The sequence below is a fragment of the Volvox carteri genome (assembly GCF_000143455.1).
Source record: "Volvox carteri f. nagariensis unplaced genomic scaffold VOLCAscaffold_45, whole genome shotgun sequence".
Taxonomy (NCBI): Eukaryota; Viridiplantae; Chlorophyta; class Chlorophyceae; order Chlamydomonadales; family Volvocaceae; genus Volvox; species Volvox carteri.
In genome coordinates, this window is record NW_003307588.1 from 474919 (window position 1) to 496884 (window position 21966).

Consider the following 21966-nt stretch of genomic DNA (forward strand, 5'->3'; position numbering starts at 1 on the left):
GCTGTGGCAGTCTGCAGCTACACCTTGCTAACGAACTCGGTGCGTTGGTCAGTCCGGCAGTGTAACACAAACGGAGTTGTCGCTCAGAGTACTACGGCATCTTTGAGGGCGTTGCAGCATAGCGGCAGCTGTGGCACGCATTGTGTGTGTGTGTGTGGTTGTTACAGTGGGCTCCAGACTCGCGAAGAGTAGAGCCAGCGGCCAGCTGGCCGTGCACTGCACTAGAGACTAATATACAAATTAGACAATCACCCAGATGAGACAAGTAATGGCAATTAGCCAGTCAAAACAGCGACCAAAGGGAAGGCTCAGGACCCCCATTGTCTGCCCAGCAAGCACGGCACCATTCTAGCGGCTTGCTAGGGGTGGCAATCGGAGGAGCCACACGCGGGCTCGGGAGCACTAGTTGACACCGGGAACAACACGTTCTCTTGCTGCTTATACGTCCAAAGCTTGCCCCTGCGATTAGCAGTTTCTGGACGCGTGCAGGCTATCCCAACGTGTCTTTTCGCGGAAGCAGCCATGGTAATCCGGCACGTGAAGTGACAACGTCTGCTTCGTACGGGCGGCCATATAGTTGAGAGCATTGCGCCTTGGGAAGTCGAAGTCCATGTTGTCGGGGGCAAGACAGCTTTGTAGCTAGATCTTTGTCGTCCTATGCTGGGAAGTGGATACTTTTCGACTATCTTTGGATATTGGGGGCCTGGGATGGTCGGTGGGCATAGTTGCATTACAATTAGAAGTCATCCATGGCTTGAGCTTCGAACAGAGGTTGGCAACGGTGGTTTAAATTTTCCACGACAAGTTGAATGCCGAAACTCGAAAGATATTATGCGTACCATAGAGATATTTTTATAACAATAGTGTACCAAAATGCAAGGGGTGCTAATGACGCGGTGATTTCATCGTTTGAGCAATTTCACGGCAGACTTCCATCATGAAAAGTAAACACTCTATTCGACCAAATTTGTGAATGGGCTTATTTGTTAGATCGCATGTGCGCTCATTTTCCTCCTTGATACTTTGCTGTGGTACTGGTGCTGCTTTGGTGGCAATAGCCTTACAACTTAGCTCCTCGAGGGAGCGCCCTGGCGCTCCCAGCACGCGGCCTGTCCTTCGTGATCACCAGACAACTAGCACGTCGCTCATTGACGCTTTGGACGCCGAGGCACGCGCCAGCACAAATACGTATTGGCAGCTCCCACAGACCCCAGGAAAAGAGCAACCCTAGCTTTTCACACCTGACCAGGCTTAAATTTGCTTGCCAGTTTACCAAGGATTCTGACCCAAGCTCACTTTTGGCTTCAGAGGCACCATCATTAACAGCCACGGCCATGGACGCCCGCTTCTGCTTCCCATTGCTGCGGATTTTACGGCAAGGCTCCCAGGTTGTGGTGCAGCCTGCAGTGGGAGCTTCAAACCAGCAGTCAGTTGAGACGCTGTTGATCGACTTGTCCAGCGGCAAGATCACCCTTTCACCGTCTAAGGATGTCGTGCGCGGCAGCAGCGCTATAAATTCCCTGGGGCTACTCGGCATCTGCAAGCTGCAAAAAGGTATCCAACGCGCAAATCTCACGGCAACTGGCGCTATGGCGCTATCAGTGCTTGCCTTGTGCATTGGAGCTGCATCACATCTTGCACCGACCCACGGGGCGGTATCACACGTCCATGTACTTGCGATATCAAATTTGATATGAAAATGGCCCAGCTTGGTATCCCTACTAGCCAGTTTTCGCACCTGCCATCCCTCACCGTTCATCACAAAGGCACGCATTCCATGAGCGTGTGACGGAAATTTTCAATTTATCGCTATCGTCTGCTCCGACGCCATAAACCGCAGTTCATCCCGGCAATCATGCCGTTTAATCAGTATTAATGATGAAGACGTCGCAATTCGATGTGGGTCATCGCGTATCTCGCCGATCGGGGTCACAGCTTACCAATCCTCTGCCCTTCGGGGTCAACACCGCGATCTGGGTCAACACCGCGGGCTGTTCCCCCAGGCCCCAAACACCACACTCACACTCTTACACGACGGCAGCTGATTCTTTGTTTCTTGCATCATATGTTTTCCCCTCTTCCTCCCGCCCTGGAGTACCGCATTGCGACGTGGCCACCAGCATTACCTTAATCCACGGCGGCAACCGTCCGTCTCAGACTTCGGACCTTCGCATGTACACCCCCTCTCTTCACTCGTTCGTTGTTCGTCTTTCCCCTCACTCCCCGTTGGTTTCTTGCTTATAACCCATGGCCCCCCCTCAGGCTTTTACTGACACCCCGCACGTGTGTGTGCGGAACTCGTAGTAGCTTGTATAACCCGTATAACCCCCCTGCCACCCCGCCGTGCAGGAGTGGCCCTGGTGGCTATCACTTCATCTCGGAAGGTGGCGGAGCTGGGCCCCTCTGGCGCACCCGTGTACGAGCTTATGGGCGCAACTGTGGTTTCGGATCCGGCTTCGGAGCGAGGTAGCCGGGAGAACCGGCAGCTGCTGGCGCTGCTCAGGGTGGGGCTTGTTATGGCTGTACTCGGAGGTGGACGAATGATTTTTTGGGGGGGCCCGCCCGGGGAAAGTTTGTTTTCAGGAGTTAGGCGGGTGGGGAATTCCTCTTTGCGCGGTGGTGAGGGGAGGTCTAAACTGATGCCAGAGAGTGTGCAGGAGAAAAAACACACGCACGCAGGCACAACAGCGAACGGCACGTCGTCGGGTATCACGTATCCCTTCGAACGACAAACGACGAAAAGGACGCCGTCGCGAAAGCTATTCCCCCACACACGCGCGCGGTAGTTGGCGCGCGTTGGCAGTTGGTAGTTGACCCTTAGCTCCCCCTTTTGCGTCAATTCCTGCGATCTCCTTCCCCCGCCGCCTTTCTCCGCAGTTCATTTACCGCAGACGCAGGTAGTAGTTAGTTCACGTGCATGTGATTCTCCCCATTCCCCCTCTTTTTGGTGTGAAATTTGCATGCTGCAACTGCTAAACGGCTTCGCATTGTTAAAATAGATTATACTTCCAAGTACTGATATTAGTACCGATTCGTACGGCGTGGCAGAGGACAGAATATAAGATATTCGTTTGGCTGCATCCCTCTACAAGCCAATCTTCCTTTCTCCCCTCCCCTCGCACCTATCGCACACATAAACACACACAACACCCCCCCCCCGCAAAAAACACCCCAATCCTCACCGAACGCCACGTGCACCACGGGCAACAGGACGCCGTGGATCCCGCCGGCTCGGGTCGCGGCATCTACTTCTCCCACTTCTACGACCTCACCCTCTCAGCACAGCGCATTGCCGACCGGGACGCCGACCCCGCCACCGCCTCCGCGCCCCTGTCCTCTCCGAACCGAGCGGATGAGCGGTTCTGGTACAACAAGGCATTGGCGACACCGCTGGTGGAGGCGGGGGGATACAGGTAATGAGGGGCGAAAGATTGCGGGAATAGAGAGGCACGTGTGTGTTTGTACGTTTGTATGTTTTCCGGCGTGTTTTTTCGCCTCTGGATTCGCCTTCGGGCGGAGGGGGGTACCGGTGGTGACACGGGTGGGGGTGGGGGTCGGGGCGGCTACGGGTTGTGGATGACTTAGTCATGGAAGTCGGGAGGGTCGTTGTGCAGCTCATGATTTTCTCTCTCTCTCCTCTGCCTCCGCCTCCCCGCCCCGCCCCCGCTTAGGTTGTCCATTTGTGCTGCCCCCCCCCGCACGTTTGGATGCACACGTGTTGTGTTTTCTTACGGGATCTGCGTGTCTATCTGCGATAGATAACCCGTCATCCGCCTGCGATAAACCCGGGGGGAGGGAGGGCCGGGCCCCCTGCGCTCTCTACTTCCCCGTCCTGACATTTTGGACGTCGGCAGCTGACTCCTCTATCCGTCATTCGGACAGCCCTAGGCTGCGGCCCTTGAAGGGCCGCCCTGATACGGCTCGTATACGTCAGGGCCCCCTGGTTACACCTTCGGAGAGTATAACGCAACTTAAGAAAGGTTAAAACACACACGCACGCACATACTATCGCTGTTTCCGACGTCGTCAGTTGTTTCTTACAAATAATCCCCTCCGACCCTCCGCCGGGGCTTCCCGTGCCCAGGTTCACGCCGCCTGCCGTACTGGGTTTTGTTCGGCAGCTTCCACAACTCATGTTCCAAACCTCGGGGGGCAGCAGGGGCTCCGAAACCCACACCGCCACCCTCACCCTGATTGCTCGAAGGGGGGTGGACAGGGCGGGAACACGGCAGTGGCGGCGGGGCTGCGACAGTGCCGGTGGGGTGGGATGGGGGTGGGGTGGGTTGTTGCTGTGTAAGGGTGGGGTGGGAGGTTGGGGGCTTGCGAACCCAGGAAGTGCCTTTAGAATGGTCGTGAGGGTGCAGTGCGAGTGTGGAATTGTATGTATGTATATATGCATACCTGGAAAGAGGCATTCCTGGACGGGTTGAGCATTTAGGTTGTGTGTTGTAGTGGCTATCTGTCCTTGTGACTTCTTGACAGTTTCTTAATGACTAAAGAATATAAACAGTTTCAATAAATTCAACAAGTCGATCTCGTCGCTTGCGCTGCGTGTTCCACCCCGATGGTAATATAGTCCAAAATGTCTTATTTAATTCTTTTCTTTTTCCTTATTTCTTTTCTTGTTTTCCTCGCCCAATCGCCATTGTGCCCACTCAGGCAATGTGGCCAACTTTGTTGAGACGGAGGAGATGGTCACCACTCCAGGGGGGGACGTGGCCTCGTTTGTGGAGGTGCGGGGGTCCATACCCCTGCTGTGGACCCAGGTATGTATGTAATGTATGTATGTATGTAACGTATGTATGTATGTATGGTGGGGGAAATGTCACGGTTGGGCAGGATTACCCGAAGGTAGCAGAGGCCCGGATATGTGCGTGCGTGTACTGTACGTGTGTTTTTAGGGGAAAACGTTGGGGACCAGCGCCGCCCTTGCCCATGTCCTGTCCTTTAACCCCTCCACCTTATCCAGCAGTCTTTTTTTTCGGACCTGCTCCTGCTGCTCTTACAATGTCCTCTTCTTGGGACCTGCTCCGCTACCCCCAACCCTGCCCTAAACTGACCCATGGGTCACAGCTGCCCAACATCAAGTATAAGCCCACCACCGTCATCGCAGCTCCCGGGCAGTCTGCCCACATATTCGACACGCACGTGAACGCCCTTAAGGAGTCGTACGGGGAGGTCGTTGCGATCAACCTGATTAACCACAAGGGTACGGAGGGGAAGTTGGAGGTTGCCTTTCGTACGGAAGCCTCCCGGTACTGCTCGTCCAGTCCCGCGGCGGGCTTTAGGTACCTGGCCTTCGACTTCCACCACGAGTGCTCGAAAGGGAGATACCACCGACTCAGCCTGCTGTGGGAAAAGGTGAACATGTGTTTATGTATGTATGTGTGTATGTGCCTGTGCGTATGTATGTGCCTTTGTGTGTACGAGGAGGAGATGCAAGTTGGGGTTTGCCGGAGATCGTGTGCATGAAGCAAGGGGTTGGTTGCCTGTACGTGTACGGCACGGATTGGGGGATCTGGAGGGGGGAAAGGGATGGGGGAAAAGACGAACCACATCCGAATGGGGGAGGGGGGAATGGGGAAGGTTGGAGAGATGTGGGGGGCTGTGGGGAAGGGAGAACTCGCCAACTCCAAAGGGAAGGAGGATACACGGCGTTCTGTGCCGACCGGTATGAGAAGGCGAGTCCAACTCCGCACGTTGATGACGTTCTTCCCCGACCAACCTCCCGACATCTGCATACGCACGCATGTGCACTCGCATACTCGCTTGATGTGCATGTTCTTCTGTTCGCAGGTCATCTTACTTGTTTCATTGTTAGAAAAATGTACCTTTTATATTGTTTTTATTTGTCCGATATATATTATCCTCCTTTCCTCGCCTCTCCCGTCACCTGTCGCCACCAACCCCCTCGCCGTACATGCCGTACAGATTCGTGATGATTTCGACCGGTTTGGTTTCTTCCTGCTCCGGGGTTCCAGTGGGGGTGTTGTGAGGCGGCAGAGCGGGGTTATGCGCACCAACTGCATCGACTGCCTTGACCGCACCAACGTGGTGCAGGGCGTGCTGGGGAGGAAGGTGAGTGATACGGAGTGAGGGGGAGTTATCGAGTGCGGAGGGAAGAGCGGGTAAGTTGAGGGAAAGGGATTGTTAGGACGCGTTTATATGCGCGTGTATGTATGTATGTATGTGTGTATGTATGTATGTATGTATGTATGTATGTATGTATGTATGTATGTATGTATGTATGTATGTATGTATGTATGTATGTATGTATGACTTAGATTACACTGTGGGCCGCGAGAGCCGGGGGCCGAAGCCGAAACACAGCGCAAGGGTCGGGAGCACACAGCACAAGTCGGTTAGTCTATGTATGTATGTATGTATGTATGTATGTATGTATGTATGTATGTATGTATGTATGTATGTATGTATGTATGTATGTATGTATGTATGTATGTATGTATGTATGTATGTATGTATGTATGTATGTGTGGTTTTGTAAGGCGCGTGTAAGGGTGTGTTATGTACATGTGTACAATGTTCCCATGTGACAATCTGTGTGATGTATGTATCGCCGTATCGTGCTTCCTCGCTGTTAAACCAACAAAAGCGGTTTAGGGTGGCCACGCCGAGGAGCAAGCACCTTACACTCGTTGCCTCGTCGCGTTTTCTCTGTAAATATTAAAACCCTAAAACCAAGCCATTTTCCCCGATTCCCTCTCCTCTCCTCTCTTCTCTCCACCCAGACTCCCCGTCCATCCCTTCTTCCCCCGTGCCACATTTTTCCCATCCCACCCACTCACCCGCCGCCACCTCCCCCGCCGCGTCTTGCAACTTCCCATTTCCTCTCTTTCCTATCTGCGCGTGAACCCCCCCTTTTTCCCCCTCCCACCCACCCGTCCACAGGCTCTGGAGGCCATGCTGACATCTCTGGATATCCTGCCTGAGAGGGGTGGAGCAGTGGCGGGGGGAGGGGGAGCGGGAGGGGGTCTTCCGGAGCTGTTTCCGCAGGTCGAGAGGGAGTTCAAGATCCTGTGGGCGGATCACGGAGATGCCGTGTCGACACAGTATGCGGGTGCGTGTGTGCGTGCGTGCGTGAATGTATGTATGGTATGTATGCATGTATGTATGTGTGTATGTATGTATGTATGTATGTATGTATATATGTATGTATGTATGTATGTATGTATGTATGTATGTATGTATGTATGTATGTATGTATGTATGTATGTATGCGTTCAGTGCTGAGATCTTGAAGACATCCCACGTTGCGGGGGACGGGGGGAGGAGACGACCGGAGGAATCTCCCCCACATCTCCCAACTATATTTTTACACAAACACACACACACACACACGCGCGCGCACACACATACGCGCACGCACGCACACAGGCACGGGCGCAATGAAGAGCGGCTTCACGCGCACCGGCAAGCGCACCTTTGGCGGTGTCATCGACGACGGCGTGAAGGCGGTGGTCAGGTACTACGTCAACAATTTCCAGGACGGCCGAAAACAAGACGCCATAGACTTGCTTACGGGTAAGGGTATCGGGCGGGGAGTACTGGGTTTTGTGTGTCTTGTGTGTATGTTTGTATGTATGTTGTTACAGGGTGGTTAACTTCGCCAGCGGCCCCCTTTCCCGAGGCAGTCCCTGCTCTCCCCTGCTAGAGGGGCACCCTAATCCGTCACCCCATCCGACTTCAGAATGTATTCGTTGGGTTCGGCAACTCACCACCGGCATCCAACCAAATCTAGCGGATCAACGGCGCCTCAACTTAGTTCCTGGTCAGCTCGCAAGTTGATTTTATCACGTCCTACATCGTCCGTATGATGGGGGCCACCTCCCATTTCAACACTCCTCAAACACCCGAGGAGCCGGCAGGCGGATTTGAACCCGGGTCGGCCGGGAGCAGAAGTCAGGCCTTAACCTCTGCCAGCCGCCTGCCTGTATGTTTGTATGTATGTATGTATCCGTGTGTATGTATCCGTGTGTATGTTCATTCTGCTGGTGCGTCGTGTGGGTGAGTGGGTGGTGGGTGGGTCGGCCGACCCTTACCATCGTTAAGCGTTTCTTTGACGGTGGTCTCGTTTGATGCTCTTCCCCCCCTCTTAATATCATTTTCCCCTTCCTCGTACACTCACACACACACACACACTCTCATGGCCACTTACACACTTCCGCCCACCATATAACACATGCTCAACCCCCTCACCCCCCTCAGGCGCCTTCACGGTGGTTCCCGGCACCGCCCTGCCTCTCCGCCCCCAGCCATCGCCCTTCATACCCATAGTGGTGGCGCTGGCGGCCATTGCCTTTGCGGCGCACCAGGCGGGACATGTAGGCGCCGGGGGCCCTGGGAGGGGGAGGGAGAAGGGGAGGGGAAGGGGGAGGGGAAACCCCACGCATTTTGTGCCTGTGGTGTGGTGTGGTGTGGTATGCACGTTGCACATTTTGCTTTGCCACTACCACCACCGCCACCACCGCCACCACCACCACCACTACCACCACCACCACCGCCACCACCACCACCGCCACCACCAGCACCGCCACCAGCACCATAACCTTTTCCATCGCCATTACCACCGCCGGTCATCTCGCTGGGGCCCCTACTCCCGCGTCCTAATCATCATCATCATCGTCGCCCCCTCACCCTTGTGCCGTACAACGGCCGTACGGGGAACCCCGTTGACCCAACGGTCCAGGCTTTGGCAGGCGACCTCCTGGGCCCTATGTCCATCACCGCCGCTGCCTCGGACCCCGCCGCCGCCGTCGCCGCCGCTCCCAACCTCACTGCCACCCCCGCCAGCGCTGCCTCCGCTGCCACAACCGCCGGCGACGCCGCCGCCGCCGCGGGTGACGGCCGCGGCCAGCTAGTTCGCGTGCTGCTGTCCCAGGTGGTACTGCCCCTGGTGCTGGGACTGGGCCTGTTGGGCTTCGTGGTCAGCAACGGCAAACACCTGGTCAACCGGCCGCAGCTATGTCCGCATCTGGCGGTGACGGTGGCGGCAGCCAAGAAGGATCGTGGCGGCGGCAGTGGCGGTGCCAAGAAGCAGCAATAGCAGAGGGGAGGAGGTTCGTAGTCCCGGGCTGGGTAGTCCGCCAATACGGGCTGGAGGATGTGCTAGGGGGGGGGAAGCAGGGGGAGCAGGGGGAGGAGAAGCGCCCGTGGGGAGAAAGGGGGGAAAATGGTTCGTGCGGTGTGTGTGTGTGTGTGTGTTAGTGTGTGTCTGTGTGTGTGTTGGGGGGCCGGCATGGGCGAGGAATGAGGAGGGGGTATGCTGTGGTACGGCAGAGGAGCATGGCTTGGGTGGGCGACTGTGTTGCGTTGTTTGGAGATGTTGCATTTTTTAGTGTTGTTGCCGGCGCGGCGTTGATTACCAGTAGGTTTAATGCGTTTCGTGCGCGGAGGGTTACCGGGATTCCTTAAAATTTGTATAAAATTTGCCCGTATGAATATTTAGAGATGATGCAAGAGTGTTATATCGTACGAATGGACGTACCAATGGACGTACGAATGGACGAATATGGACGTGCCGCGTTTGAATACGGTACGTGAGGGTTGCTTTACTTGACGAACTGCACTGAAGTGTGCACGATGCCTGTGTGGGCGTGCAGCATCGGATGCCTAAGAAGAAGAAGAAGAGGAAGAGGAAGAAGTTCGGATTATTGTTGTTGTTCCGGATGTGCACCGGGTGTTGAAGTGCGAGTGCTTAGTCAGCAAACGTAAAGAGTTTGTAAGGTTTCATGGGCTTTCCTCGACCCGCTAAAGAACGCGTTTAGCACAAAAATCGTACTCATCGCTGGCATCTAGCCAAATGGCAATGTTCTAGGCCGCTGCCGACCATCTTGTCAAATCGGGGGGCTAATCTCTAGGGAGGTCATTCCCACAACCACCCACCACCACCTGAGCCGTCTCCTCTTCCCAGGCTTATGAACCCACTCCAGGAGTCTTTCCGAAGATTTCATCAGCAAAATGCTGGAAAAGGTCGCCAGCCCATCATCTTGCCTGTCTGGTTCCGTACCCCGCGTCGTACGAAGTTCACAGTTAACAGGTCTTTTGTCTTCAAACCGGGTAAAGTGAAACTCTGTAATATGCCAGCGGCGTGCCTTTCCCCGCCCACATCATCATATCACGGGAAAGCCGTGGCCTTACCATTCTCGAAACGGCGTTCACCACTAGCCAGTACGAGCCAATCAACTACAATACCTACTTTTACTCAACTACTTTTACCTACCTACCGACCGACCGACCGGTAACTGGGTTGGGCGAACAACACCACCGGTGGTTGGGTCGGATTCCCCCCCTGTAAAGTCATCCAGTCAGCTATCTCTGTATTGTTTATGTGTAATTTTAGTTTACTAAAGTTACACATAAACAATACAGAGATAGTCAGTCAGTCAGTCAGTCAGTCAAGTGACAACCCATACACACAATAACGCAGGCAATCATAACCTTAAGAGCCGTGCACCACCGTCGCGGCGGCGCTGCATTTTCCTTTCTCATTGCTCACTCACCAATTTCACCCACCAAAGAAGTTATCAACCATCATAACAAAACCAAGCGGGGAGAAGTACAGAAGCAATGGTGACAGATAAATTTATGATAGGTTACAGAAAACTTCCATCATGCATCATTGCCGAACCACATAACATCGCTGCTCGTCAAAAGTCACTCAAAGCAAGCGAAGGAGGTTGAGCACCTCTCCAACCACACAACGGCCACAACGGCAAAATCGCGTACCTAGCGGCCTCTCCAGCAGCCGCACACCCCGCGGAATCCCACCCACCATCGCTCCGAATCCTTCAACGCTCCTCTCTTTCAACTACTCGAGCCGCAATTCAGACTCCCCAGCAATTGACCCCATACATCAACTCATGATCCGTATTTCACCATCATCTCATTCTCCAGATCCATCCTCAGGGGCGTCCTTCATGACATGGCAGCATACGGCCTGAACAAGAGCCACCTGCGGGACGGGGGGTACAAATAGAGTTGCGCAAATAGACTTGCGGAGTACGGTCGAACTTATTTTGTGTTACTGCTGCGTGGCGGGCTTGTCAGGTGTCCTTTTTGTACTGGCGTGCATTTTCACAAGCTGCTCAAGGCGCTGCGTTCCGTTCGTTTTAAGCCAGGTTTACCAAGTGAACGTTTCTTGTTTTTAAGCAGATTTGAGATAGGGTGATGTTTCTAGAATGCATGGATATTTTTAGGCGGCATGTGAGAGACGGGACAGAGAAACAGAGACAGAGCCAGAGAGAAAAAAGAGGAAAAAGCGCGTGGCCGGAGCAAAGATGGGCGACAGATAAGGGTGAACTCACGCGGCACGACATATAGGCAACATCGTTATGCGCACCCGTACCTGCTGAGTCAGAACCCGTACGGCAATAGAGGTAGCGGGCAATGACTCATCCTCCATGCGGACCATATGCGCACCATCTCGTCTCCGGCTCCCACCCCCGGTGACGTTCGCAACGCCAGTTACGGATCCTGAATCCAAATCTGGATCCAAAACCTGAGATCCCGGCTCTGACGTGGCTGTCGGTGCCACTGCCAATGGTGCGTCAGGATCCGAGGTGGCCACTCGGCGCTGATCCTCCTGTGGCGGTTGTGGCGGTTGTGACGGTTGCTCCGGCAGAGGAACGACCCGTGGGTCCTCTCCCGCCATCTGCCTAAGGACGTTAGCCACGAAGTCGTTCATGCCTAGCGCCTCAACTGGGTCACCAAAGCTGCGGCCGGGAGCGCAATGCGGCCGTGGCACCGCCATGGTGCCGGTCATCCAGGAGGTCATCGGGGCATTGCTCTTTGACATTGACATTGCCACCAAGAACAGGGAACTAGACAGACAGACAGATAGACAAACAAATAGATAGATAGATAGATAGATAGATAGACAGACAGATAGAAACAGGGACACCAATTGGGTCACCAATGGCAGGGAAACAGACAGACAGACGGATAGACAGACAGACAGATACACAGGTACACAGACAAGACAAAGGGCCAGGCAAGGAGGCAGACACATGCAACAGGCAGCATTGAGGCAATAAAGCCGTACATGGTCCCGCCCGCACAACCATCTTTCGTACACTCACCCAGCCCAGGCCCAGCCCAGCCGTTGCCCCGCTGCCGGGTACGGCACCGCCAGCTGCGCCATTGTCATGTACGACAAACTGATCCAGGTGCTGAATAAGGCCTTAGTAATCTGGTACTGCGGCGCCGGCGTCGCCATTGGGGTAGCGGCATCGGGCCCAGCTATGGCAGCCGCCGCGTCTGGCGACGGCGGCGGCGACGTGCCAGCGATGGGCAGCAGGCCGCCGCTCTGTACGAATTCTTGCTCGTCCAGCTGGGAGAACAGCTCGTCCGCCGCCAGACCCTGCGCTTTGCGTGTTGAAAGAGCGGCGGGAATGCGTAGACATCCGCGGCTTGTGAGGGAGAGATAAAAGTAGGAGAGAGTGATAAAACGGAAGGTAACTCACTGGAGTGCTAGGAGAGTGGGGTCTCGTTGCTATGTGTATGTGGGGTGAGTGAGCTGCTAAGGCTCTACTCCCTTACCTTACCGGGCTTTCACGCCCTCGTAAGCATACTTCCTTTCCCTCCTCCCTGAGCTGCCTCCCAGCGCGTCCTACTGCCGTACGTGTACGATACCGTCCCAGCCGTCCCACCTGGTCGTACGCTACCCGTACAGCCTCCACAAACTTGACCAAGCTCCATTGACTGCCCAGTACTGCGCCCATGAAGGCCATTAGTAATCGTACGGCAAGGCCGCGAGCGGGACATGGCTCCTGGTCCTGCTGCGCCTGCTTCCCCTGCTGCTGCTGCTGTACGGCAATATCCGCGCCGTCTTCGTCATCATCCCCTAACAACAGTGTTGCGTTGCAGCTGCTGACGAAGGCCTGGCTGTAGCCACTAGGTTGTAGCACCGTTTCCGGGGGTCGTAGCGGTCGCGCGGTGGCTAGTCCCGCGGCCGCCACCACCTCCACCGTCAGTAAGACCAGCCGGGTGTACTGCTGCATGAGAACCAGGAATGGAGACGACCCTCCGCCGCCAGATGACGACTGCGCCCCACGGGGCATCCCCATGCAGCACCAGTACCAGCAGTTGCAGTAGCAGCAGTAGCAGTACAAGCAGTAGCAGTACAAGCAGTAGCAGTACAAGCAGTAGCAGTACCAGCCCAGGCAGCAGTACCAGCAACACCAACAGTAACCAGCAGTAGCAGCAACTCAAAAGGTAAGCACAAGGGCGTTTCCGTTGGCAGTAGCGCAACAACAGGCCGTGCTGCTGTTGGAGGGGGTGATGCACCTTTGATACACCTTTGGAGTGGAGTCGAGAGGGGGGAAGACGAACCACGTGAACGAGTGAAGCTGCTGCCAGGGAAAGAGTGTACAAGAAGCAGAACTGACCAAAACGCGCTCTTGAAGGCGGCGACCTCGGGATGATGTAGTGATGACGACCGCGGAAAACTACCTACCTTGCCGACAAGACTAAGATAAGCGCGGAAGGAAAGCAGTAAAGCCAAGCCGTGGAGTCGAGGGGAGGGGTGACGTGGCTCGATGGAACGGAAGGTGCATCCAAGTGGGACAAAGGTTATGCTTTCACCGCCCAACAGACCAACAGACCAGCCGGTGCTGCAATTCCAAAGCGGCCAACGTATAACGAAGACTCAGCTCAGGAAAAAACGATTAGGAACCAGCCGTACATACCGTACATGCTCCATCGCCTTCCTTTCATGTACCAGCATCATGCCCCAACACCCCTCCCCCTCCCCGTCCACACACACATATCTCGGCCGCGCACCTGCTGTACAAGCCCTTGCAGTCCGGCCACACGCGCCAACGTCTGACCTTCGTCGTACATCCCTAGCGTCTGCCGTACATAACCCAGCATGCCGCGCAGATAAGTATTGCCCGCTGCTATACTACTACTACTGCTGCTGCTGCTACTGCTACTGTTACTACTGCTGCTGCTGCCGGTGCCGGTGCCCATATCGGCTCTGCGACTACCCCTCTCCGCCTCCTCCTCTGCCGCTGCCGCTGCCGCCACTGATGCAGCAGAGGCACCCAGACCAGATGACCCACGCTGCTCCACCACCGCCTGCTGCCCCTGCCCCTGCCCCTCAGGTTGCTGTTGCTGCTGCTGCGGGTTGGTCCTGGCGGGTTGTTCCCTGAGGTCCCCGGGGGCCAGCCCCAGCTCCTCCGCGGTCAGAAACACCAAGGCCACCCAGGACACCAACACGTCCTCCTCCTGTGGTGTGGTGTGTGTGGGTTGGTTGGTTGTGGGTTCGTTGGGGGGTTGGTTGGTTGTGTGGGTTGGTTGTGTGGGTTGGTTGTGGGTTCGTTGTGAGGGTTGGTTGTGTGGGTTCGTTGGGGGGAGGTTGGTTGGGCAATGTGATGATGAAGGGGCACATGGAGAGGCATAACGAGGTGCGTATGTGTGTCTGTATGTGATGATGTATGATGTGGTATGTGATGTGATTTAATGATCTGATCCGCGGCAGGAGCTGGCGGGGCGGGTCTGGTTCATGTGTCTGGGGCCGCGCGATGGGAGTCCGGACGTCCGGGATAAGTTAGGCTATACGACGGCCATGTGGGTGCACATGCATGTTGATATAATTGGAGGAAGATACCGCGTTTACACGTATGCACAAGCCCCGCAGACAAGCCTCCATGAGTTGGCAGGTAGGTTGACAGGTGGGTAGGTAGGTGAATGCTCAAATACGAGTAATCTGTCTCCCTGTTCCGTCCTCCCCCCACTATCCGACGCACCTGCGCCTGCAGCAGCGGCGGCACCACCACTTCCCCCCCCTCCGCCTTATCCCCCACACCGGTGTCCGACTCGCTGCTACTGCCCCGGGCCCGGGCACCCCTGCTACTGCTACTGCTGCTGCGGCCCAGTGTCGCCATCTTCAGAGCAAGCTGCAGGGTGCAATGCGGTTGGGGAGCGGTTGGGGAGCGGTTGGGGCGTGGTTGGGGTGAGGGCAATCGGACGCGGGGCAACGGATGAGTACAAGGGGTGAGGAGAAGCGCCTGCAGAGGTCTTCAGTATCACAGGATGGGGGGGGGGATGATCTGCAAGCGTTCATGCATTTCGTCATCACTACGTTTCTTTGCCACCCGCCGTACCGCCGTACAGCTATCAGACCCCCTGACAGGCGCTCCGGACCAAATACACTGCATGTACCCGTACCGCATGTCCAAAACGGCCCCCCCCCCACAGCAGGCCCCTGCATACCACCCATAAGCCCCAACTGGGCACATGCCACGGACACGTGGTCAACCTACAGCCGTACTGTAACGCCCACCTGCAGCTCTCCAAACGTTCGACCTCCCCGATACAGCTCCACCAGCACCTCCACAAGGCACTGAGCCGCGAACAGACTCCGATTACCACAAGCAAACCAGGCTAACAACAGTGCCGTACTGGGCTCCTCGACACGCGGCGCAGCTACGGCCACGTCATCAGACGCTGCAGATGCACCGCCGCCGCCGCCGCCGCCGCCCGCAGGAGCAGCAGCAGCAGCAGCGCGGGAAATGACGAGCATTCTGGTGGCGGCGGCGGTGGTGCGGCTGCCGTGGCGGCGGCCCGGTAGCGACTGGCAGCGGCCGACGGCGCTGCTAGTGCCGCTGCCCATGCCGCAGCAGCGGAAGCAACTACTGCCAGCAGAGAGGATCGGGGAGATGCCTCCGCAGCCGCGGGTTGCCGTAGCAGCATTAGGAATAGTAATGGGGCCGCAGCGGCGACCGGTGCTAGGACAGGGGCTGCCTGGGGAAAAGAGTAAACGCTGGAAGCGACATTCAGCAGCAAATGCTGAGCGTGGCGCAGAAGGCAACATGGTGTTGCCGCTGCTGCCGCCAAAGGCCGTAGCCAGTAGCTATTGGACACCCGGCGTTGGCGTGCGCGGGACTCTAGGAAGGAAAGGATTATGTTGGCAAAAGCTTCTCTTGAGGTACCACGAAGGTGCGGGGCCGGGTGCTGTCTCTGACAGGGCAGAGATGGAGAGAGGGACGGGAAACCGACGGTTTGGATGGGATGGAGCGTGGGAAGGGAGGGGTGCGGGTCAAACGTAAGGGTTCCTGATGGGCAGTATGCTGGGTCTGTGGTTGTATGCGTTCACCAGCTTGATGGCCAGTCGAGCGCTGGCCGGGCCCTTTTGGACGTCGGAAGGGCTTCACAAGAAGAAGCATCGTTTCTCTTTGCCTCAAATAGATATATTTCATCAGGTTATTGGCGTATGTTCGGGATGTTGCATTTACGTTGATGCGAAGAGCTTTCAAGCTTGCGGTTCCGATGGTTCGCAGCGCTTCCTACCTTTCAACAGCCGATCGTGAGCAGTGAGCTAGCTAAATTCAGATTGAGCCTAACAAGCGCAGTTTCGTTTGAGTGCGAGCTCCGCGCAGTAACTTCTGCAGGATATTATCGGGGTTTTCGCTGCGTCGGCTGTGTAAGCTTGCTCATGCTGTCAGCTTACGAAAACATGGTTCATCGACACCGCCTCTTATCGTATCGACCCGATCTTGCGACCTGCTTTCTTAAAATTGCTTCCTAACTCAACCGTACAACTGTAACGAAAGCCTCCCTCGTCTCTGTCGTCTTTGTCTCACGCTTGTGAAGTAAAGCCGATTATGTGTTGCGGTGCAGTACGATGCGGTGTTGATGACTTGTCAACTAAGCGCCCAAACAAGGGAAGTAACTGAAGACCGGCAGCCATCCGCACCCTTTTCGCTTCTTGGCCGCGGACGTCTGCGTCCCCGCGGCCACTTTATAGGAAGTCAACGCAAATATGTATCAATTACTCTTATAGCTGTTTCGCAACAACTCTATAAGCCATGGCTGAGAATTATGCTCGTGGCGACATGCTCGGTCAGGGCACTTTTGCCGTTGTTTACAAAGGGCAAGATAAGCGGGTGCGCGTCTATGAACAGCAATAGCCATCTTCTCTTCAGTAATACCTGAAACTCCGCTCACCCGGACTGTATAACCCGCCTTCAGACGGGCAAGGTAGTGGCGCTGAAGGAGATCTTCGCGGACGAGAAAAGCACCGATGGCAAGAAGGTTCGCCTGCCTGTGCACGAAACGCAGCCCCATGTTCAGCTTTTCAAGATCCCATCTGTGTCTTCGTGTTATGGGATCTATCCCCCATCCTATCTCACCCAACTCCCCCCTGCCTCACTCTCTCGTTCTCTTCCTCACCCCCACACCCGCTCGCTGACCCACCGGCTTTCCCTTCCGTCCCGCAGTGCCTCCTCCCTCCCTCCTCCGGGGGTTTCCCTGTCCCCCTCTTCCATTTCCTCCCAACCCCATGGTCCGCTCCCCCTTCCCACATCCCCCGCCCCAACCCTTCCCTCCCCCATCCCACTTGGACCTCCTAGGGTTTGGACCCCACCGCCCTTCGGGAGATCAAACTGCTGCGGGAGCTGCGCCACCCCAACATTATCCGACTGGAGGACGCCTACCCCAAGAAGAAATCTGTGGTGCTGGTGAGGGCGACTTCAGGGGGGGAGGAAGGGGGGGGAGGAAGGAGGGGGGGAGGAAGGAGGGAGAGGAAGGAGGGGGGGAGGAAGGAGGGGGGGAGGAAGGAGGGGGGGAGGAAGGAGGAGGGGGAGGAAGGAGGGAGAGGAAGGAGGGGGGGAGGAAGGAGGGGAGGAGGAAGGAGGGAGAGGAAGGAGGGGGGGAGGAAGGAGGGGGGAAGGAAGGAGGAGGGGGAGGAAGGAGGAGGGGGAGGAAGGAGGGAGAGGAAGGAAGGAGGGCTGGGGAGGAAGGGAGAGGAAGGAAGGAGGGAGAGGAAGAAAGGGGAGGAAGGAGGGGGAGGAAGTCAGTGGAAGGGATGAGGATGAGCGGGGATGGAGAACCAAGGGGTGATGGGAGGGAAAAACGGCGTTAGGGGGAAAGCATGTCAAGGCCGGCCGCCGGCGGGCGGGGGTGGGCTTGAGGGAATGAAGAATATACCCGAGGGAGCCGAGCGGACTGTGAGGGTTCATGTGAGGGTTCATGCTCACATAAACAAGAGCGGGCCAAAGCTGATGATGCTCACGGAGTGTCCTCCGAAACCATTCGAAACCATATTCGAAACTCACGCACATTGTTATCCAACAATTCTATGACTGTTGTTCTGTCGTAGAGATCTCCTCACCCTTCTCCTCTCTTCTAGCTCCGAAACCAACTCGCCCTGGACGATTTACACCCCACCACCCTCCGCCAGGTGTTGGAGTTCATGCACAGTGATCTGGAGGCGATCATTCGGGATCAGAACCTGGTGTTGGCGGCGGCGGATGTGAAGAGCTACATGCGACAGCTGCTGGCGGCGTTGGACACGTGCCACAGGCGGTAGGAGGGGAGGGGTTCTGTCGCTATTGCTGCTGCGGCTGTTGCTGCTGCTGCTGCTGCTGTTTTTTGCGGCTACTGCTGTTGCTGCCGTTTTTTGCTGCGACTGCACACATGCAACAGAATTCATGTATGGGGAGCGAGTGGATAATAAAAAAATGCTTACTGGCTACTGCTGCCCCTGCCACCCCGTATTTCCTTGCTTTTTGCACTGCAGATCGTTTTCCAGTTTTCCAACCTTCTTTTCTCTCATCACTTAGTTAAACCTCTGGCATGTGTGTATGTAAGTGTGTATATCCTCACACAACCTGCTCTGCCGCTCTCGTTATCGTGTTTTGTATCGTACGACACCGTACCGCGTCTTCCACTTCTTCTTGTCTCCAGTTGGGTGCTCCATAGGGACATCAAGCCCAACAACTGCCTCATCGCGCCTGATGGATCACTCAAGCTGGCAGATTTCGGACTGTCACGTTTGTACGGCAGCCCTGACGGCCGCCTCACACATCAGGTGGGCTTGGTGGGTCAACGTTACATCACGACTGCAGAAAAAACGGCACTGTTCGGCACGGTTGTCATGTCAGCAGATCCCATGGTGGTGTACGCCCTGCGTGATGCAACAGTGGGCTGGCTTAGGGTGGTGGAATTGCTGGGAGGGTTGTTGAATGGATAGATGGATGGATGAATGAGAGGGATTCGAGGCGCACAAAAATGCCGTTCACATAATATTGTATTAAACGGCCGATGAATGGGTAGCGGGGAGGGTTAGCGGGGTTGGGTAGCGGGGAGGGGTAGCGGGGTGGTTCCAGGTTCCATTTTATCGACAGCCTAACTGCCGCTTTGGCTGATTCAGAAGATTGCTTGACCGACCGCTTGATTGAAGCACATAAATACGTAAACAGATAAATCCATGATCAGCTGTTGGGCGCTTGAGTACTATTGCAACACAACGAGGACTGGAAATGACTGGTGCCTCCTCTGACCCGCCCCGTCCCGCCCTGCACCGCCCCGCCCCGCCCCGCTCCGCCCACACACACAACGAAACACGCGCACCGAAGCAAAGACGCATGCAATCACATCACTATTATTATATTTTTACGCTTTATTTTTTGGCGTCTTCTCGGGGTGCTTCATAAAACACTTTGACAAACAACAACTCAAGACTCCTCGCGCAGGTCTTTGCGCAGTGGTATCGCGCGCCGGAGCTGTTTTTCGGTGCCCGGCAGTACACCGCGGCAGTGGACGTCTGGGCGGCGGGCTGCATTTTCGGGGAGCTGCTGCTCCGAAGGTGAGAGCAGGGCGGAGGGTGAGAGGTTTAGCCGGGTGAGAGCTCTCGACGAGAGGGATGGCATTCTGGAAAATGGGAAATGTGAACCTAACAGGGGCATCAGACGACCACACAGACGCGGAGATTTGGAGGGCGGAGTGGTAGCGATATGTGTATATATGTATATATATCTTCTCTATGTGCATCCTTTCCTCCCTTTTGCCCTCTTCGGTGAACAGTTTGGTGAACAGTATATAAAGTACTTCTGTTGTTTTTTTTGGTTGCAAATTGCTGCAGGCCGCTATTCGACGGCATGTGCGACATCGACGTGTTGTCCAAGGTGTTCGGGTTGCTGGGCACCCCGGGGGTGGAGGGCAACTGGCCGGCAGCCAAGGACCTGCCGTACTTCCTGCAGTTCACGGAGAACAAGCCGGTGCCGCTGCGCCAGGTCTTCCCGGCGGTGAGGATTATCCGGCGGTCATTGTAGGGAGGGAGGGAGGGAAGGAGGGAGGGAGGGAGGGAGCGAGGGAGGGAGGGAACCACATGCAGTTGTCAGTAGGGAGGGAGGGAGGGAAGAGCTTTAAAGGAGGAGGAAAAGGAGGGGGGAAGTTGCGGAAAATGGGAAAAGGGGAGGGCGGGAGGGAGAACGGCGCTGGAACCTGGAATCCTCGGTGGGTTGTACCGCGCCAGGAGGGATGGGGATTCATGTTGATGTTGGTAATGATGATGACAATGCTGATGATGACGATGGAGATGATGCTGATGCTGATGATGACGATGATGATTCAAATTTTAGGAAGAGACAATTGTCGACGTTTTCAAGCCAAGCGGGAAGAAAATTGTGGATGGGAGGAGACGCCCCGTGCCGCACCCGCGCCGCGGGGTCTAGGGTTCTCCATTTGTACGTGTGCAAGAAGTTACACAGGCAGCGCGGCCTTCAGCTGGGGGCTGGGGCCTGTTCCTGTTCCTGTAGTGGGGAACGATATCGTGGCGACGTGCAAAGTTTTCCTCTCTCTCTCTCTCCCTCTCCCTCTCTCTCTCTCTCTCCCCTTGTTACCACCGTCCTCTGCAACCTTTTTTCCCAACCGACTCTCCTCCTACCGGCGCTGGGGTTTGCGTCTCATAGGGCGTGCCGAAGTGCGGTGTCGGTGCCGCCTTCAGGACACCAACACCAACCTCCCCCCCTCAACCCGGGAGGCCATCATCCCGTGGTATTATGCCACGTCTGCCTCGTGCAGACGGGAAAACGGGGGTTCATTAATGAGAAAATGGCAACCCGAGAAGTACCAAAAGAGATCAATATATCCCAGGGCCCGCCATTTGTTCGCCCACAATGGCAGTTCCAGCCCTTCCCTCTTCCCTAGAGAAGAGAACAACCCCACCCCCCAACTCCTCCCAACACCGCAGTGCGATCGTCTTCTGATAGGACCCACAGTGTTGTGCTGGTGCACTCGACCCGTCCGGGGTCTGCTGTAACAATCGCATCTCGGAAAAAAGAAGTTTCCTAACCCGCCACGCTGCCCTGAATTTCCCGCACCACCACCACACCCCAGGCCAGCGGCGACGCGCTGGACTTGTTGGGTCGCATGATACAGCTGGATCCGTTGCGCCGCATCTCCTCCACCGATGCGCTGCGCCACCCTTACTTCACCAACAATCCGCCGCCCACGCCGCCGGCGCTGCTGCCGCGCACGGCGAAGCGCGAGGATGCGCCGTTGCTGGCTCCGGGGCAGGCGGCCCCAGGGAAGGGTGGTAAGTGCAATAAAGAGGCCGCAGAAAGGGGGGGGGAGGAGGTTCCTAGGGGGAAAATGCACGTGCGCGGACTCCCAAAGGGGTGAGGAGTTGAAGGATGGGGGAGCATAGTGCACGGTTGCAGCCAGCGGGCACACTGGCTGCCTTGTGATGCGGCTTCAGGTGTAGAAGGCGGGGTGTGGCGATGTAGGGGAGGGGAGACAAGGGGGGCCAGCTGCGGTTGCTTTTTGAGCCATCCTGCTTATTTCTGATGAGAATCGCCCGTCCTGTCTCATGGAGGCACATGGAGGCAGTGGCATGCGATGATACCGTGTCTTTTGATCCCGGCATTGCGTAGTGGTGTGTGTGTGTGGTGGTGGGGGAATAGCTTTTGGGCTGGTGTGAGATTTGTAGTCCTCTTAGCAGGTTACGTTGCTGCCGCCGCCACCGCCCTGTGCACTGGATGGTCGCCGTTGCAGGGGCTCGGGAACGGCCATCGCCTGCGGCGTCGCCGCGTCCAGCCAAGGTCCCCCGCCGCAGCGGTGCCAGCGGCGCCGCAGCGGGACCTGGCAGCGCGGATGCGCGGCCATCGCCGCGAACACAGCACTGAGCTCATGCGGTGTGAGGTGTTGGAAAAGAAATTTTAG

The 21966-nt window shown here is 56.1% G+C and overlaps 3 protein-coding genes across 3 annotated transcripts; 2 read left to right on the top strand and 1 right to left on the bottom strand.

Moving 5' to 3' along the window:
• Positions 1-1334: 1334 nt before the first annotated feature.
• VOLCADRAFT_95601 (uncharacterized protein) lies at positions 1335-9064 on the top strand (the record flags this gene model as incomplete). Its single annotated transcript, XM_002954688.1, has 11 exons — positions 1335-1554; positions 2350-2504; positions 3211-3413; positions 4085-4257; positions 4660-4766; positions 5074-5361; positions 5932-6078; positions 6910-6955; positions 7396-7542; positions 8227-8342; positions 8708-9064. 11 exons carry the CDS (start codon positions 1335-1337, stop codon positions 9062-9064), a joined length of 1959 nt encoding a protein of 652 aa, XP_002954734.1.
• Positions 9065-9920: 856 nt separating this feature from the next.
• VOLCADRAFT_106518 (uncharacterized protein) lies at positions 9921-15544 on the bottom strand (the record flags this gene model as incomplete). Its single annotated transcript, XM_002954739.1, has 8 exons — positions 9921-10972; positions 11366-11732; positions 12099-12379; positions 12669-13061; positions 13801-13869; positions 14092-14247; positions 14769-14918; positions 15305-15544. 8 exons carry the CDS (start codon positions 15542-15544, stop codon positions 10904-10906), a joined length of 1725 nt encoding a protein of 574 aa, XP_002954785.1. The 3' UTR covers positions 9921-10903.
• A 1285-nt stretch (positions 15545-16829) lies between these two features.
• Positions 16830-21426, top strand: cdkd1 (uncharacterized protein; the record flags this gene model as incomplete). The annotated part of the gene is made up of 8 exons (XM_002954689.1): positions 16830-16907; positions 16993-17055; positions 17373-17480; positions 18203-18327; positions 18709-18832; positions 19497-19609; positions 19886-20048; positions 21142-21426. The coding sequence occupies 8 exons, from the start codon at positions 16830-16832 to the stop codon at positions 21424-21426; spliced, it is 1059 nt and encodes a 352-aa protein (XP_002954735.1).
• Positions 21427-21966: the final 540 nt, after the last annotated feature.